The following is an 18,561-nucleotide window of genomic DNA, read 5'->3' as shown; positions in this document are numbered from 1 at the left end:
ACATATCTCCTGTGTACAGGTGGCAGGAATTCTACGATGAGTCCATCTGCAGTAGGGACACTTGCTGGGAAGAACTTATTTATCCACTATCCAGTGCCTACGACGGAGACACAAAACAGTTCGCCCTCGCCATGGTTCTCATTCTCATTCTCTTCGTCATTGGCTATCTCATGCTTGTCAGGCCATGGTGGTCTATCAACATATAATACCTAATTCTGGTCATCATAGACACTGGTTAGCCCACATCGGACAACATGGACGCTGGTCACCATGGATACTGTTCACCATGGATACTGTTCACCATGGAGATAAACGAGAGTCAATTACTTTTTTTCCTTGGCCAACACCAACTACACCAACATTTAATGTTAGAATCTGACCCCCACCACCCCATGTCACCTATCAATACTTCTCTGCTCTTACACAGGTTTCAATTTATATCTTTTTTTTAGAAGGTGATTAAATTAGTTAAAGTGGATTTGACCACTAAAGGTTAAAATTGTGCATGGGTTGTTGACGTTCCTCGTGATCAGATCATGCAGATGAGAAATTATTTGATATTGCATCACAAAAATATAACTTTTTACTTGAGTTTCTTGTCAGTTCAGTGACATGTATTTTTAAAAGTCTATGGAATCAAATTGTCAACGTTCTTGTGAATAAAACATGAAAATTGGTGAGTAGAGAAATTAGCTGACCCGTGATACAATGTAATGTATGTCTCCATATTTCTATGTGATATGCTTAGTTTGTTGTTAATATGTACACATATCATGACTTGTTTAGGAGTTTAATTGCTGGATTATAATAAATGTGTAAGATACATTAGGCTAGATAGGTAACATTGTGAGGTGGATTATAAGGTGATTTTAAGTGTGGGAGGAAACTGGTCCAAGAGTCCAGTTTTCTTCTAGGTTAAAGGCAAGTGAGCTACCACTGTGCCACCCAACCAGCCTAAATCTGTGTGGAATGAGGGTGTGAGAAATCATGTAGAACAAGGAAGAGTTGGATTATATGTTGAGAGTGTGAGAAGTCCTGTGGATTACAGGTCAGAGGTTAATTATAAGGTGGACGTGTGAGAGGTTTTGTGGATTATATTGTGAGCGCGAGACATTATGTGGATTAAAATATGAGGGTGTGAGATTATCTGGATTATAATGTGAGGGTGTGAGATTATGTGGATTAAAATATGAGGGTATGTGACATGTGGATTAAAATGTGAGGGTGTGAGACATTGTGGATTAAAATGTGAGGGTGTGAGATTATGTGGATTAAAATGGGAGGGTGTGAGAGATCAAGTGAATTACATAATAGAGTGTATCATAAGTTGAAAGCGTGAAAGGTCACATGGTGGTATTGAGTTTTATTTTAAGGTTAGTATATAGCAAGCTACTCTGTGATATTCAAGGTTTATCCTGTAATACACAGGAACTGGTACATTTGCATAACCCGAGATGTGTTAATGTTATTTTCAAATTAATTGATATATCTAATACAATTTAATAACTTATCCCAAATGAAAATCTGTCAGTTATGCCAGATATTGAAAATGTTTGTTTTAACTTCTGACCCATCCATAGTATAATCTGCAGACTTGTCCTAGAGAAGATACTTTAAATGCCACAGAGATTGCTGGTATTTTGTTGATTTATGGGTGTAGAATCAAGTCTGTGTAATCTATGCTGACTCCATACTGAATGAATCCCTTTTAGTATAATAAATGACAGTGAATGTTGGAGTTACCCAGTGAAGGAATCCAACAAAACATCAAATAACAAATGGAGTGGGGCTGGTGGGAGGAGTTAATCACATGTATGTAATGTGCAAATTTTTCTTCCTTTTTTGTTGCGCTCATGTATTTATAATACTGACCAAACTCTGTATGATACTTCTCATAATACATAAACATAGCACACACACCAAATTGTGAAATATGCGAGAGAAATTGAAACCGTCCTTATATTTTAATTTTATGCGAGAAAAAATGGAACCGTCCTTATATTTTAATTTCATGAAGGATCAGGAATGATGCTGTATGATTGTGCTGGAGTGGATACAAAGTTTATATTTAGAGTGTACTAGTAAGTTAGTGAAAACTTATTTATTATTTAATGCATTTTGATACATATCCAATAAATTGAGAAATTTATAAAAGAAAAAGTTTAGTTTTTTGTTCATTTTACATATGACTTTGTAAGTAACACTCCATAAAATGGAAGATCAGTTTGCAAGAAATTTGGGAATTTAAGTAAATCATATCAGAAATACACATGTACTATTTTCTTTAAAGTTACCTTTATATTGACGTACAGACCACAAGCTAAGCTATAACCTCTGGTGAGTGACCAGTCGAGCTAACAAGAGGCCCATAAGGCCTGTATTGCTCACTTGAATAGTTCAGTCATGACAAAACAGCTGTTAATAGATTTCCTGGATCCAGAATATTATTTATTTATAGATAATCAGTTGCAAGAACCTCTACTTCAAATCTGTATTTATAAATAGGCGCTGTCCCTCCCTGGTGGGGGAAAGGTCCTTTAATATACAACATTGAACCCCACCATCATGAGTTGGTGGGTTATTCGAGTTGCCATTTGTCTGTAGTCTGACGACTGTCTTGTCTATCCTTAACAATCCTTATCACTATTCCGCAAAAAGTTCCAGAAAATTCTTTCTCAAAATTTCATATCTAGGCTCCTCTTGTTCCTCACTTGTGTATATGCTCAATCTTGAGATGGATTAGAAAACAAAATGGCTGACAGTTGCTGTCATTTTGGATTTTGACTGTTGAAGATTGGAATCAGTATTTCTCGAAACTCGAGGGAGACCAAATCAAATTCATTTAACTATCCTGGAAAGGATTTACGTTCACTTCGTCTACCAGGTCCCTCTCAATGCCCCAAGGGGAGTGCACTCACTAACAACGAGTTGTCTTTCATTTCAACAAATTTTATTGACATGATGTTAATATCAATTGGATCGAATAACAGGCAAGCCTATATAAATTCTTTCCATGGTGGATTGAGTGATCGAATATAATTACAATCTTTAATATACAACATTGAACCCCACCATCATGAGTTGGTGGGTTACTCGAGTTGCCATTTGTCTGTAGTCTGACGACTGTCTTGTCTATCCTTAACAATCCTTATCACTATTCCGCAAAAAGTTCCAGAAAATTCTTTCTCAAAATTTCATATCTAGGCTCCTCTTGTTCCTCACTTGTGTATATGCTCAATCTTGAGATGGATTAGAAAACAAAATGGCTGACAGTTGCTGTCATTTTGGATTTTGACTGTTGAAGATTGGAATCAGTATTTCTCGAAACTCGAGGGAGACCAAATCAAATTCATTTAACTATCCTGGAAAGGATTTACGTTCACTTCGTCTACCAGGTCCCTCTCAATGCCCCAAGGGGAGTGCACTCACTAACAACGAGTTGTCTTTCATTTCAACAAATTTTATTGACATGATGTTAATACCAATTGGATCGAATAACAGGCAAGCCTATATAAATTCTTTCCATGGTGGATTGAGTGATCGAATATAATTACAATCTTTTAAATTAATTGGTCTAAATATTTTGAAATGAAATACATAATATAAACAAAGGAATTAAGGGAAGTAACTATTTTTCAACACAAGATAAACACAGAATATGTTACATAAAGCACTTGCACACACACATACACACTTTAATATAAATATAAACAAATATAACAGTGATTCAGTTCCAAATGAAATAAATAAACAATTGTAGACATCAAAGTTAATTAATATAGAGACAGTAACAGGTGGCTAGACCAAAAGTCCATGTGCCTATATTGCACAGGTCATCACCACCTGAACTGTATAGGAATTTTCTATGCATATAATTTATGTAATTTTAATAATACTGTAGTTAATGACTTTATTCAAACACTGATTTAATATATAGAAAACAGGAACTAAAATCAATGCAAGTATATCTTAATACATATTTTAAATAAATATCAGCTATGTTCAACTGAGTTCATATATATATATGATATTTAACTTAAGTTAAAAATTATTAATTTCATTAAGTAGTATTTTTCAAGATGAACAGTATGATGGCTTTCTAGATCTTATATAAGTTAAAACGATGAGATTTTCCTATAAAATTTTGGACATCATTAAGTATTATTCTGTTAATATTTCCATCACAACTAGGACATCCATTTAAAATAATGTTAATACAAATATGGTTATGGTCAATATTAAAATTATTGAGGGAAGTAAACAAATTTATCCGCAAATCATTATGTAGAGGACAATCTAGAAAAAAATGAGAAACTGTTTCACGGCTACATAGAGTGTAGTGTTTTGTCCTACACTCTATATTTCAACCTTTCTATTCTTGTTAATTATACACTAACTAAGTTAAGACAAATTTACTTTATAAATCCTTTAGTTAACTAAGTTAAATTGTTCTAGCCAAGTTTCATTTATCTTTTGGTACTTTATATTTTGTATTGATTGATCAGTTATATATTTCACATGTTTAATTTCAGTAATTTTGTTTTCATCACATGAAAGTATATAATAAAATATTTCAAAACAATTATCGTTACTTGAACATTTTCAATTTAATACATTTAATTAAAATTGTAGTTTAATTTCAGATTAAATTAAGCAGCATATTCATAATTTCATTTTTGATGTTATATTATGCTTATTAAAACCTAATTCAGCCCACAATATATGTTGTACATTCTATGTGTATACATCCAATGCTTAAAGCCAGAAACTTGAACACATAAAGAAAGTTAATTAAACAATGATTTAACATGTACAGAAAGAGATTATTTGAATGTACTGGTAATTAGTGATCATAACAGTTCTATATTTCAAAATTTTAAATTTCCAAAAGGTACATGTATATGTTACTTGTAATACACCGTCCATCTTCCTTTACTGAAATAGTTGAAATTTCTGTACATGTACCCGTGTGCAGGTATCTAATACTTTAAAGATCTAACATATTGGATCTGATTCCAGGTACATGTATCAGTTACAGGTAACACTGAATGAGATAATGGCCTGAGGGAACAATTAATGTAATTTTTGTTATAATATATATATACTGTCAAACTTGGGGAGGGGAGGGCAACAGTTTTAAGATTATATACCTCATAATTTTCTTCTATAAAGTTACCTGCTAAAAAAATATATTATATACACATGTGCATCATGTGGACCTTAAATTAAGCCAAAGTTTTTTTTACAATTCACGCTAACATGTTTTTTTTGCAATATTGTTTAGAAACAGAATTTTGGGATACATTTTGATCAGCATTTAAGTGTTTCCCTACTGCATTAAGAAAATGATTAATTGTTCTTTACCTTAAAATGTATAACTGACCAGATATATAGGTCTCTGAACTGACTAAGTTACCTCTTCTTGTAATTAAAGAAAATCAGCATTAAACTATATTTATTGAATATCTTTATTGTGAAGAAAAATGTATGTAAAAATTAATTATTTTTTGATGATTCGCAAAAAAAAAAAAAAACTTTTTGAAAAACATCTACAGGTAGATATTATATGTGGGTAGTGTTAGATGCTAATTACAGGTAGGTAAGACAGAGGAGCCTGGCACAGCATGCTATAAACGGACCCCTTGGGGGGGGGGGGGGGGGGGGGGGGGGGTAATTGGGGACTTGACAAAACTATAGCCAGGTGTTAAAACAGGCACACCTTAAGGCTGATCCTCATCTGATACATATATATAGGTAAGGTGTTATGGAGGTCCATAAGGTGGCCATGGTGGTGAGGTGGGGTTTGGGCCCTGGGGCCCAGGTGTCTATGACAACAGGCATGTCCTGAGAGTACCAATTATACATACAGGTACATGTACATAACTTGTAGATATTATAGTAAGTAAGTAAGTAAAATAGTTTATTCAAGTGTCACATGTTTCAATACAATACATAAAATACAGTTTTCATCACTGAGTTATTAAAACACCCGGCCGATTTCGACCTATGAGACACTGTCATATCATCATCTAATAAGAGCTATGCATTAACTAAATTTAAGAAATACATGCTAAAATATTCTAAAGTATTGTCACATTTGCTTACAATATATTACAATTTTAAAATGTACAATAAACCTGATCCAATTCATAAAATATTCAACTATGATAAAATCAGATAAATCTGACACAATTTCTAAAATATCTCACCCTTAAAAGCATTGCCGTCTTCTGTACATTTTATATAAAACAGATGATAATGAGCACTGTAGTGCATTATTATTCATTAAATATATAAGTTTATGTTGGGAGTCAAGCTCAAAAAAAGTAGGATTAAACACTCCTGCTTGCTCCAACAAAGTATTTCTTAAATCATCGTAAAAATCACAATCAATCAGGAAGTGAGTTTCATCTTCAATATGGTTTGAACTACATAATCGACAAACTCGTTCTTGTAATGGAGTTTTTGGAACAGTGTACCGACCGGTCTCTATATTCAATTTTAAGTTACCACAGCGAAATTTCGCTAAACATTTACGGTGGTGCCTACTGATAATCGTGGTGACATAATATTCAGGTGTAACACAATATTTATACTTTCTGTAAGTTCTAAGTTTGTTTCCGTTCTCATTACCAATATCATTCCATAAATCTCTATACCAGTTTCCTCTATCCTCATTACTTAATACTATTTTAGCAATATTTAAACAATGAATTTTATCAACATCATGTATTAAAAAGTCTGTAAGATCACGATCCTGGAGAAATTTCTTAGTTTTGGTTTCCCAACTCTTTGGAGTAGACAGAGACCATGCATGTATCTTATACATTATTCTGTCCATATCTGTACTACGAAGTCTTAGCCACAATCTACACACTTCAAGTTTTTGTTTCACCATACAGGAATCCCAGCCCATGTCGCCACGCGTTGCGATATTTGATGCGTTTTTTCCACAGCCAAGAAAGTATCTACATGCTCTGTTTTGAACAGTTTGTATAAACTTGTACGTATTTAGGCCCCATATACCCGCGCCGTAAAATAAAACAGGCTCAACCAGCGATTCATACAATGATTTAAAAACTGAATATGTCATTCCACCAGCTAGTATAAATTTAGTATATAGGGCACATAAAGCTCTACCCGCTGATTTTGAGAGTTCACGTGCAGTAATAGTCATATCAAGGTTACAGAACATAAATGAGAATATTGATTATGTACTGTAAACAGATATTAGTGAAGTAACAATACATTGAATTTAAAAAAAAATTAATCTGATAAAATAATAAATATTAAAATATATGTACATAATACAGTGTACTTGAGGGAAAAAATCTACTAATTTTATTTTGAGTTAATAATAGATAAAATTTCATCAATATTTACATATACCTGGTAAAGTCAGGATGACAAATATAAGGCAGTCAATTTACACTGGTCTGTATATGTAACAACTACAGGTATCTAACACAGGTGTCCAGTGGCACTGTCCATTACCTGTATAGGGGGATTTGTGGTCACACATGACTGGACGTAGTGCACTACTAGTTTACCTGTAGCTTAAATGTAGTGTAGTAGTGCACTACTAGTTTAAACGTAGTGCACTAGGGTGTAAAGGTTAGCTTACACTCAACTGTACAATCATGGTATTATTTTCCAAGATATTGGTTGTCATTTAGTTGCCATAGTAATAAGAAAAAAAAACTGTATTTGGACAATGCATGTCCTGACTACTCCTATATTTATTATGAATCAATTATAATGAAGTGACAGAGCAAAGTAAATAATTCATTACTTATTAAAGATATCGGTATCTCTCCACTGACTGAACTAGTTTTACCAGCATCAATGTATATCATACATAATTTAACCCTACTCTACTACCATATTATATCTTTGAGTCCTTTGTTGCCTTTCATTCCACACTTTGTCCCCGCTACTTTACATCCAAGAGTTATCGCCTCCTGTACACTTCGACCTTGACACAGAGCAAAGATGGTAGCAGCATTAAATGTGTCGCCGGCTCCGAGAGTGTCCACCAGTGTTTCCGGGGGAAATACGGGACTCGTACACAGGACACCATCTGTACTACTGAGAGCTGCAGCACCCTGGTCACCCCACGCACAGATCACGACAGCCCTGTCAACATGCGCATATAAAATCTAATGTTCTGGTGGTAATAGTATATGGTATTAAATCAACAAAGCAAAAAATTCCTTCCATTACAAGAGGCACAGAGTACCTGTATATTTAAGCAATCCTAACAAGTTAATATTCTTTAAAGAAGAGGCCTAGAATGTCGGTATCACTGAAATGAGTATTTCAGCAATAACTACATATTTTTTTATATATATTTTTGTAAAGATAAAAAAAAACTCTTAGTATCTCATTCTAATTTTTGCACAATCCTTTATGGTTCATGTTAATTGAGTGTCTCCAGAGGGTCAGACAATCAGTTTAGATAACAGCAAGTTAACCAATATTACTTTTGGAATTTTTCCTTTACCCTCTATACAATATTTGGTCTCAAACACCCAATAATGTTTCGGACCAAATCTGAATGAAATCTGTTTGGGTGTTTAGGAGGAGTAGTGTTTAAAACAAAATTATAGCATTAATTAAAATTCATCTATGATTCCGGGGTTGGACCATGCAACATCATTTATTTTATTTGGAAATTACTTCTCTGCATGAGTGACGTTTAAAAAATCCTGAGTTAGAGATTTTAGTGAGATTCATTTCGCTACTTTTGATATGTGTAGATGAAAAAGAAAAATTACTAAGACAAGGGACTGTCATATTTCACACAGAACTCATAAACTTGAATTCCTACATTATCTTAATGCTGCAGTATTGATCATGATTTTTATAGTGATGTATACATGCACCCACCCAGCTTTGCATCTTTTGATGTAGGCACGGACGACATCTTCTTTAGAATACAAGCGTTCCTCATCAGCCTTTTCTTTTGAGATAAATACTACATCAGCGTACTGTATGAGAGAATCTGGAAACAAAAACAGATTATGATTGTTCAATAGAAATTTCTTCTACTTTTGTCATACAGTGCATACCTATAATCTACTGTATATGAATGTGGTTGTTTAATTTTTACAGTACTAATTTTATAACTAGTTGGTAGATATCCAATTTCACGGCCTTGTGAACATTCAGCAGTAATATATATAATTATGTCATTATGTTGTATTGATAATTTACTATACAAATATTTGTATCAGTACTCATTTTTATACTACATATATATAATGACTGTGAATACAGCAAAAATAAATACCTCTCAAATATACCAATATGACATGTACAGTAGCTAAATAAATCCCTCTCAAATATAGCAATATGACGTGTACAGTAGCTAAATTACTGTAAAAGTTCATTAAAATCATCATTTCTACAAAATTAATCTTTAAAGTTTATTGGTATTTATAATTTCAGGTTTCTGATTAAGATTTTGTCCTTTCTGTAAATTAAAAAACAAGACTGCATCTATGAAAATTATACAGGGGCTGATAATTTCATTTCTTTAATACCAATGCTACAGGTAAGGTCAGTTGATGATAAAACGGATTTCTTGAGAAAGCTTAACTAACCCAGCTCAGGACGTCCAGGTTTCTCGAGTTCCAGTGAGATTGTGATCTTTTCGACGACTGTATCATTGTACTCCACCACACTACACATGATCTGATTGTAGGCGTCTGGGGCTGGCCTCCCCTAGATGTGTACAAACATCAGTGTTAATACATACCACAGGTAGACCAAATTATAGGGGGAGATTTAAATCAAAATTATATTGATGTCTGAAATTGTTAGTGTTACACATGGTGATTCCTGGTAAACAGTGTATATATGGACAGTGGGTTAAGAATCTTGAGCCAAATCCCTATAACTCCTAGGATTGTAAGGAGCCTTTTATTCTTGTATACAGGTCTACTGACCACTAAGCCCCACCATGTTATATCCTTGTATACAGGTCTGCTGACCACTAAGCCCCACCATGTTATATCCTTGTATACAGGTCTACTGACCACTAAGCCCCACCATGATTTTATTGAAGAGGAGAGAAAACATCAGACTGGGACTTGGTCTGGACCTAGGGGTTCTAGACTATTGTATATGACCAAATAAGTGCATCTGGCCCGATCAGCACACTACATCTTTTTACAGGAAAAGAGGATGAGTGCACTGTAATTGAAACATCACATACAAAGTTCATTACCTTACTGATCTGCTAATACACTTCAGTGTTTTAACTTAACACTTCAGATTTTTAACCACATACAGATATCTATAATGGAAAAAAAAGTTTTGTTGTTTTCCCACCCAGATTTCACCTGGAAACTTTTCCTTGTACATGGCTTTATCAAGGTCACAATGCCCTTATTAGGTCAAGTACACTTTTAGAATATCATGTGACATTTTGTACCTTACCTCAACGTGGATCCATTTGTACTGTGATAGATCTAAGGTTTGAAAATGGCTAAAAGATACCTCTGGTAAATTTCTGTAAAAACAAAATTAAGTTTAAATCAGTATACTTCGATAACAACTATCGTTATTTCACTTTTTAGCACTTTATTCATCTATGAAAGTTAGTTTACAATTTTCTATTATAGATTTCTATTGATTTACATATCCGTAGAAAGTTTTGATTTGTATGAGATAATCATTTAAAATCTTTTTTTTTCTTCATAATTTGTATTTTGTCATCAATATAATATAATTTCAGTAAGATTTGCTTACTGTTTATTGTAAACAATGAGGAAAATCTATACTCTTTCCTTATGTTAACCAATAAGTAGAGAAACAATAGAGGAATAGAGTGGAAGAATAGAGGGACAATAGAGGAATATAAAAATGAATGAAAAGAGATCCCAGAGGGTCATAGGGATCTTGGCGCCTACAATTGAATGATCTTTATACAAATGTAGATTCCATGTCAGATTGATCTTCTCTCAATTTTTCCCTTCCTCTTACTAATCTGTGTAAATTGAGAAACATCCCTCCAGTACTTTTCAAACAAGGGGAACCTATAATATGAAATTTGAGATTTAGCGGTAATGGCTGTCTGTCGGCCATGTTGTTTTTAGATTGGTCAAAAAATGCAATACAAGGGACCAAGGGGAACCTACATATGAAATTTGAGAAAGATCCCTTCAGTACCTTCTGTTAAATAGCGAACAAACTTCAATTGTCAAAATCCAAGATGGCTGCATGTCATCCATGTTGTTTTCCGACTGGTCCCAAAATGAAATATGCGTAACTAGGGACCAAGGGGAACCTACATATTAAATTTTAGAAAGATCCCTTCAGTACTTTCTAAGAAAAAGTGATAACAAACTTCAATTGTCAAAATCCAAGATGGCTGCCTGTCGGCTATGTTGTTTTCCGACTGGTCCCAAAGTTCAATATGCCTAACTAGGGACCAAGGGGAACCTACATATGAAATTTCAGAAAGATCCATTCAGTACTTTCTGAGAAATAGCGATAACAAACTTCAATTGTCAAAATCCAAGATGGCTGCCTGTTGGGCATGTTGTTTTCCAATTGTTCCCAAACGCAATATGCCTAACTGGGGACCAAGGGGAACCTACATATGAAATTTCAGAAAGATCCCTTCAGTACTTTCTGAGAAATAGCGATAACAAGAATTGTTTATGGAGGGACAGATGGAGGGACGGACCACGGACGCAAGGCGATTTGAATAGCCCACCATCTGATGATGGTTGGCTTATAAAATTGACATTATTTATATTGATGACATATACAAATGTAAGATCAAGTTTAAACCAACCCTCCCCAATAAAGACCAAACCAGAGTGGTCAGCTATGTTCCTTTGAGATCTCTATACAATAATCTTTGTAATACTTTGGGTTATTTGATAGATTTTCAACCTAGTCTCAACCTTACTATTGGATATTTGTTTCTTAGATTTTCACTCCTTTCTGAAAAATCAAAATCTTAATAAAGTGGTGTCCTTTTGATTAAAAGTTAATTGATAAAATAATGAAAATCAGTATTGTGTGAAAGTTCAAATGAAATATATTGAAATTTACTTGGCACAGTGCAGAATAGTCCTTGATCCATTTGACTGGTTTATGATTACCATGGATACGGGAGTCTTGATGTCAGGCCCACACACCATTGCGTTGTCATGACTAACCCCGTAACTCTTTAGATTTTCTGTAAGAAATCTGAAAAATAACACAAACTACATGTAAATAAAAGTGAGAAAAATAAAATCGTTTACAATTCTTTTTCTAAAGATGAACCTGTAGTTCACTGAAAAAAATGAAACTTTCATAGACATTCTGATGAAAGGTTCATAAACCTGTGTTGAGTTACATACTTGCTTTCTACATCTGTTGCCATGGCTCCCATGAACTCTGACCTCTCCCCGAGCATGGCCAGTACTGTACTTGTTGTGGAGGCATTTCCTCCTCTCTGCCAGTAGTAGTCTAGTACTCTGTAAGACATATAGAGAAAGTCACTGCACCACACAATGTAAGTTCACAACACAAACATCAATCACCAAACCTACATCAGACAAGGTCACCATACCAACATCAGACAAGGTCACCACACCAACAGCGGACAAGGTCACAACACCACAAACGGACAAGGGCAGCACACCAACAATGGACAAGGTCACTACACCAACATCAGACAAGGTCACCACACCACAATTGGACAAGGTCACCACACTACAATCTGACAATGTCATGATCACCACACCTACACCACACAATGTCATGATCACCACACCTACACCACACAATGTCATGATCACCACACCTACACCACACAAGGTCATGATCACCACACCTACACCACACAAGGTCATGATCACCACACCTACACCACACAAGGTCATGATCACCACACCTACACCACACAATGTCATGATCACCACACCTACACCACACAATGTCATGATCACCACACCTACACCACACAATGTCATGATCACCACACCTACATCACACAATGTCATGATCACCATACCTATATCACACAAGGTCATGATCACCACACCTACATCACACAATGTCATGATCACCACACCTACATCACACAATGTCATGATCACCACACCTACACCACACAAGGTCTCACACAAGGTCACCTCACCTACACCATGTAAGGTCACCACGCCTACATCACACAAGGTCATGATCACCACACCTACATCACACAAGGTCATGATCACCACACCTACATCATACAAGGTCACCACACCTACATCACACAAGTTCACCACACCAACATCACACAAGGTCACCATACAAGGTCACCACACCTACATCGGACAAGGTTATGATCACCACACCTACATCCCACAAGGTCACCACACCTACATCACACAAGGTCACCACACCTACACCATACAAGGTCACCACACCTACATCGGACAAGGTTATGATCACCACGCCTATATCTCACAAGGTCACTTTAATAATTTTTTTCAGACAAGGAGATTAATGTCAATAGAGATTAAGTTCAAATTTTACAGATTAATATGTTAAGTTAAGATTCTATGAGAGGAACAAAGATTCAGACAATGTAAAGAGGAGATCAGGAATAGATTAGGATTATACAGTAACAGTCTGTACTCAGTCAGAAAAGGTTAGGATTATACAGTAACAGGCTGTACTCAGAAAAGGTTAGGATTATACAGTAACAGGCTGTACTCAGTCAGAAAAGATAAGGATTATACAGTAACAGTCTGTACTCAGTCAGAAAAGATAAGGATTATACAGTAACAGTCTGTACTCAGTCAGAAAAGATAAGGATTATACAGTAACAGTCTGTACTCAGTCAGAAAAGATAAGGATTATACAGTAACAGTCTGTACTCAGTCAGAAAAGGTTAGGATTATACAGTAACAGTCTGTACTCAGTCAGAAAAGGTTAGGATTATACAGTAACAGTCTGTACTCAGTCAGAAAAGATTAGGATTATACAGTAACAGTCTGTACTCAGTCAGAAAAGATAAGGATTATACAGTAACAGTCTGTACTCAGTCAGAAAAGGTTAGGATTATACAGTAACAGTCTGTACTCAGTCAGAAAAGATTAGGATTATACAGTAACAGACTGTACTCAGTCAGAAAAGATAAGGATTATACAGTAACAGTCTGTACTCAGTCAGAAAAGATAAGGATTATACAGTAACAGTCTGTACTCAGTCAGAAAAGATAAGGATTATACAGTAACAGTCTGTACTCAGTCAGAAAAGATAAGGATTATACAGTAACAGTCTGTACTCAGTCAGAAAAGATAAGGATTATACAGTAACAGTCTGTACTCAGTCAGAAAAGGTTAGGATTATACAGTAACAGTCTGTACTCAGTCAGAAAAGATAAGGATTATACAGTAACAGCCTGTACTCAGTCAGAAAAGGTTAAGAGGAATAGCTTAGGGGAATGGAAAAGGCAGCATTTTAAAGAAAAGGAAACTTTTTCAGTTTTAGTTTTCACCCGCTACTAATAGATCTTTCAAAATTTCATTTGTAAGTCTCTGTTAGTTCTTTGTGGAGTTAATTTAAGCTGATAAGAACCAAAGTAGTCATGTTTTGTTAATACAAGAAATAATTATTAATAACAAGGAAAGAAGGAAATTATTAAAGACAAATTGAACTTACTGAGAACTAATAAAGTTCATACTTATTTGTATTAGTAAAAACAATATTTAATATTTATAAAAAAAAATCATTAAATATTCATTAGTAAAAAATGATTTAACATTTATAAAAAAAGCATTAAACATTTATTAGTAAAAAATTGATTAATATTTATAAGTAAAAACAAAATATTTAACAATCATTAATTTAGTGTAAAAAACAAAATATCAACATCCATTGAATTTCATAACTATCGAAATATTTCAACTTCTGCACTTCACATTACTTCTTATCTGATGAAAATAAATCATAATGTCTGACAGAAATTATTACTCTGGTTAGAGGTCAAACAGAAAAGTTGGCAGTAAAATTTACGTAACATTTGTCCTGTGTCCTCCTTTGGGAAAGTCTCACAAGTGGCTACCAGGTCAAGACAAGCTAGTCCAACAGTGAGAACCCTTTTCATACTTATATCTGGTCCACTGGGCGTTTACCTGAGAAAACAGTGTCAAAAACAATGCCCAAAAATATGTATCTCTCTTTTAAATCTTTTGACATATAAATATTAGCCAATCAACTGGAAGATAATATCTAAAATTCAAATGCTTATTTAGATCATGAAAATAATAAACTTATAACTGGCATTTTACCTACTTGGTGCGAGTACATGTAGTTGTCGTTAAGAGTGTAGTGATGAAAGTTTTAAATTGAAAAATGATGTGGTATTTATATAAGTAAATTGTAATTCATATAGTTTTGTATTTTCTCATGCTAGATATTCCTTGATTCTGTGATATGACCTAATTCAGTATGCACACCAATGACACCATATGGTGCTCAAGCGGTTGCTGACCGTTACTGGCTTTAAATTGTGTATATTGTTAATAAAAGTAGTTTGCTTGGGTATATATAAAAGCCAGTAAGAATTTGATAACCAAACCTCTGGCTGTTTCCTTGATATTGTAGTATCTATTAAATGTTTGATAATACACAATGGGTATAAAATTTGACAGTGTAAGTACCTTACTGTGATCATATGATGGAAATTTATTTTAGCTGTCTAGAAAGGGAGATCGGCAATTTGAACCCCAGCATGAGACGGGTATTATTTTTGTTACTTGTTCCCATAATATGTTTGATGGTGTTTACTATATATTATGATGGTGTTTACTATATATTATAATAGAAGATATCAAAATATTCATTCAAGATGAAGAACTGGGCATTGGTTGTCTGGAGGTAAAAATTATGTAAATGAGGAAGTAATATTATGTAACAGAACTGGACTGGGATGAATGCCGGTGACGAGGTAGCTCAATTGGTAGAGCATCATGCTAGTACTTGGAAGTCCCGGGTTTGAACCCCGGTCTGGTCGTGCATTTTTCCTCTCCTATTACAATTATAAAAGTTATGAACATTACTAATGAAAGTCGATGACTTCAACCATCAACTAGTCAGGCTGTTCCATCTAATGTGATTATATAAGTGGATAAATAACAACCAATCACTACCGTTCTTCCAAATGGTGATGTATACACACGTGAAATCTAGTTACTGTGGTCAGACCAAAGTAGATCAGTGGTTGAACCATACTCGACTAAACTGTAAGATGTAACTAAAGTGAGTTTCCTCCAACTATAGTTAGACCCTAGTCATTACCGTTTCTGAACTTGTACATATTAAGGAGTCCAAACTGGCAACCTCTTGTATGCTAAAGGAAAATTCACACTAGCCTGAGCTGACCTACACTCTCAGCTTTTACACTACTCCCTCCTTCACAAAGTCTTCACCCCCAGTGACAACCACAAACCAGGTTCTTTAGTTCCAAGTTAGCATCTCCTTTAGCTTCCACTTGGAGCGGGCAACAGCACCAACTCTTTGATAGGAATTTTTTCAAGACAATTTAAGATAATTCCCCTCTGTTGGCATTAAAGGCTCTTGTCATCATGTAAGTACAACCATTGTAACAGGAACATGATAGGCCCAGTTCGTATAGAAACTGCACCTGACTTGCCCTGTGGACCAACCCAGATTACTTGTTGTAGAGCAGGGGAGAACATGCGCTTGAAATTAACAATTTATTATACAGTATATATATCTATAAATTAAAATACATAGAAAATTGCAAAAATAGCATATGCCTAGCCGGTATAATGAACTTCAAATTCCTAACCTTAAACTGACACCTTGTAATACCTAAGATCTAACCATGTGAAACTAATGTTTAATCACACATCTCTATAAAATCCCCTTCTAAACCTGGATGAATACCTGAGTAGATGTGATAGAGCATGGAAGATTAATCCATCAGACTGCTCAGTATCGAGATTATCGTCCCAAATTCCATCTAACATTTAACAATAAAAAGGACCAATCACAAAAGAGGATTATAATCATAGTAACACACAGGTGAACATGCAACAATAAAGAAGCAGCAAAAGTCAAGGCACAACAAAACAGGGGTAGAATTAGTATCAAAATCAGATTGTCAGCCGGACTAGCATCTAAATCTACTAGTCCTAAGTCAATGTTACTAGCCCAAGTTGCAAAAACATTAACCTCGGACAGGAAATGTATGTATGCAGACATAGAATATATATTGATTAAAATTATGACCACATATACAAAAATAATAACATACCTCATTAAACATTACAGGTCTGACATCTTAAGACATGTAGCTTTATATTTAGTTATGCATGTATACAGGGTGATCATACATGTAGGAATTAAATGGGTCTTTACAATGTAGGCCTATTTGTGCTGCCAAAATTAAAGCAATTAAAGAAAATTTGTACAGTAGAACCACATTTTCCTGGACTCGTATAGGATTTACTCGAATACTGTATTGATCACTTTCCTTCATCTTCATTCTGTTATGTATATATAATTAGTCCTTATGTAAATGAATGTTAACTGATGTCATATGTTACTAAAAATCCCGAAGTCCCTGTGCAACAAACTTCACACCTTTGGTCTGTGTCTTCTTTTGGGTAGGTATGACACACTGTCACAATGTCCAGGCACACCATCCCAATGCTCAACACCTTCTTTTGGTCAGTTTTAGACTCCATTGTACAATATAAGTGTTCTACTTTCGGTTTTCAGAGGATAACCAGTCGCCGGGGCTTACAGATAGTTAGTTTGATTTACCTGTAGTGTCACTCATGCCTGGTTTATCAGTACTAACTGGAGATAGTCAAAGGCGACCTAATTTTTTGCGTTCATATCGTCCTCGCCATGTGTCACCTTCCACACTTCGAACTTATTGCTCTTCTAACACCGGATGTTGATACCTACCAACGGCAGATAACTCATACATAATTGTACTATTTTACTGGCCATGGCCACCAGTTGCTATGGGAGAACCGACCCGATTCGAATAGAACGTTATAACGGAGGATCGAGTTTACATCAATGGCTTATATATAAAAAAAGGGGACATGCTTTATAGTTAAGGACACTCTAAGTATTAAATAAATCTGTTTAGCTTCTGGTCTTCGTAAATTTTAATCGTTTTTATTAATGATCAAATGAAGACAAAAGAGTTCTACATGTAACACGATGTCTAGTTATTATCTTGACTGATCCGCAAAACGTTAAAAAAATGAAGCGTTTTCGTTTTGTGTGTGTGTGTGTGTGTGTTTTTTTGTTTGTTTTTGTTTTGTCCTAAAAAGCAAAAAAAAAAAAAAAAAAAAAAACCCAAAACGCCGCTTCCATTTTTTTCGCACACCATCTTTAAATAATTCAATTTCAATGATGTTGCAACAAACCGTTTTCAGAGAACCATATTTTCATTTAATTTTAACGATTTTTATTCCAGTAAAAGACAACATCAACATGTATAAGAATGTAAGCTTACATGTTTATTCTGATAATTAACTCTCCGTTCTCCGATCATATACCTGTGTAGACTACTATTTTATT

At 34.6% G+C, this 18,561-nt stretch overlaps 2 protein-coding genes and 1 long non-coding RNA gene across 10 annotated transcripts in view; 2 read left to right on the top strand and 1 right to left on the bottom strand.

Moving 5' to 3' along the window:
* Positions 1 to 2,154, top strand: part of LOC117333214 (cell wall protein DAN4-like) — a 40,802-nt gene extending 38,648 nt beyond the window's left edge. For all 3 annotated transcript variants that reach the window (XM_033892395.1, XM_033892396.1, XM_033892394.1), the window contains exon 21: positions 20 to 2,154. In XM_033892395.1, coding sequence (XP_033748286.1) covers positions 20 to 206 — 187 coding nt within the window. In that variant the 3' untranslated portion in view covers positions 207 to 2,154. The remainder of the gene's footprint in view (positions 1 to 19) is intronic.
* Positions 2,155 to 7,706: 5,552 nt separating this feature from the next.
* On the bottom strand, positions 7,707 to 17,920 carry LOC117333211 (ketohexokinase-like). Of its 6 annotated transcripts, none has more exons than XM_033892387.1 (8): positions 17,605 to 17,920; positions 15,015 to 15,128; positions 12,363 to 12,479; positions 12,070 to 12,207; positions 10,444 to 10,516; positions 9,606 to 9,726; positions 8,890 to 9,004; positions 7,707 to 8,136 (listed from the first exon to the last, which is right to left on the bottom strand). In XM_033892387.1, the coding sequence occupies exons 2-8, from the start codon at positions 15,098 to 15,100 to the stop codon at positions 7,878 to 7,880; spliced, it is 909 nt and encodes a 302-aa protein (XP_033748278.1). In that variant the 5' UTR covers positions 15,101 to 15,128; positions 17,605 to 17,920; the 3' UTR covers positions 7,707 to 7,877. The 6 variants fall into 6 exon arrangements, with proteins under 6 accessions (XP_033748278.1, XP_033748279.1, XP_033748277.1 ...); XM_033892388.1 differs by having other exon boundaries at positions 17,788 to 17,913; XM_033892386.1 differs by lacking the exon at positions 15,015 to 15,128.
* On the top strand, positions 13,599 to 13,954 carry LOC117333213. The gene is made up of 2 exons (XR_004533849.1): positions 13,599 to 13,639; positions 13,677 to 13,954. It is a non-coding gene; the product is annotated as an uncharacterized LOC117333213 (long non-coding RNA).
* Positions 17,921 to 18,561: the final 641 nt, after the last annotated feature.

The sequence above is a fragment of the Pecten maximus genome, chromosome 8 (genome assembly GCF_902652985.1).
Source record: "Pecten maximus chromosome 8, xPecMax1.1, whole genome shotgun sequence".
Lineage (NCBI taxonomy): Eukaryota > Metazoa > Mollusca > Bivalvia > Pectinida > Pectinidae > Pecten > Pecten maximus.
The sequence above is the reverse complement of the archived record's forward strand: the minus strand, read 5'-3'. Positions and strand labels throughout refer to the sequence as shown.

What these genes read in the sequence shown, in the direction of transcription:
- LOC117333211 (XM_033892386.1), bottom strand. Translation starts at nt 17,708, where the DNA reads ATGGAGTCTAAAACTGACCAAAAGAAGGTGTTGAGCATTGGGATGGTG. An exon ending in GCAACAGATGTAGAAAGCAA is followed by an intron (nt 12,208 to 12,362) that starts GTATGTAACTCA and finishes GTTATTTTTCAG; the next exon opens with ATTTCTTACAGAAAATCTAA. An exon ending in ACTATTCTGCACTGTGCCAA is followed by an intron (nt 10,517 to 12,069) that starts GTAAATTTCAAT and finishes TTGTTTTTACAG; the next exon opens with AAATTTACCAGAGGTATCTT.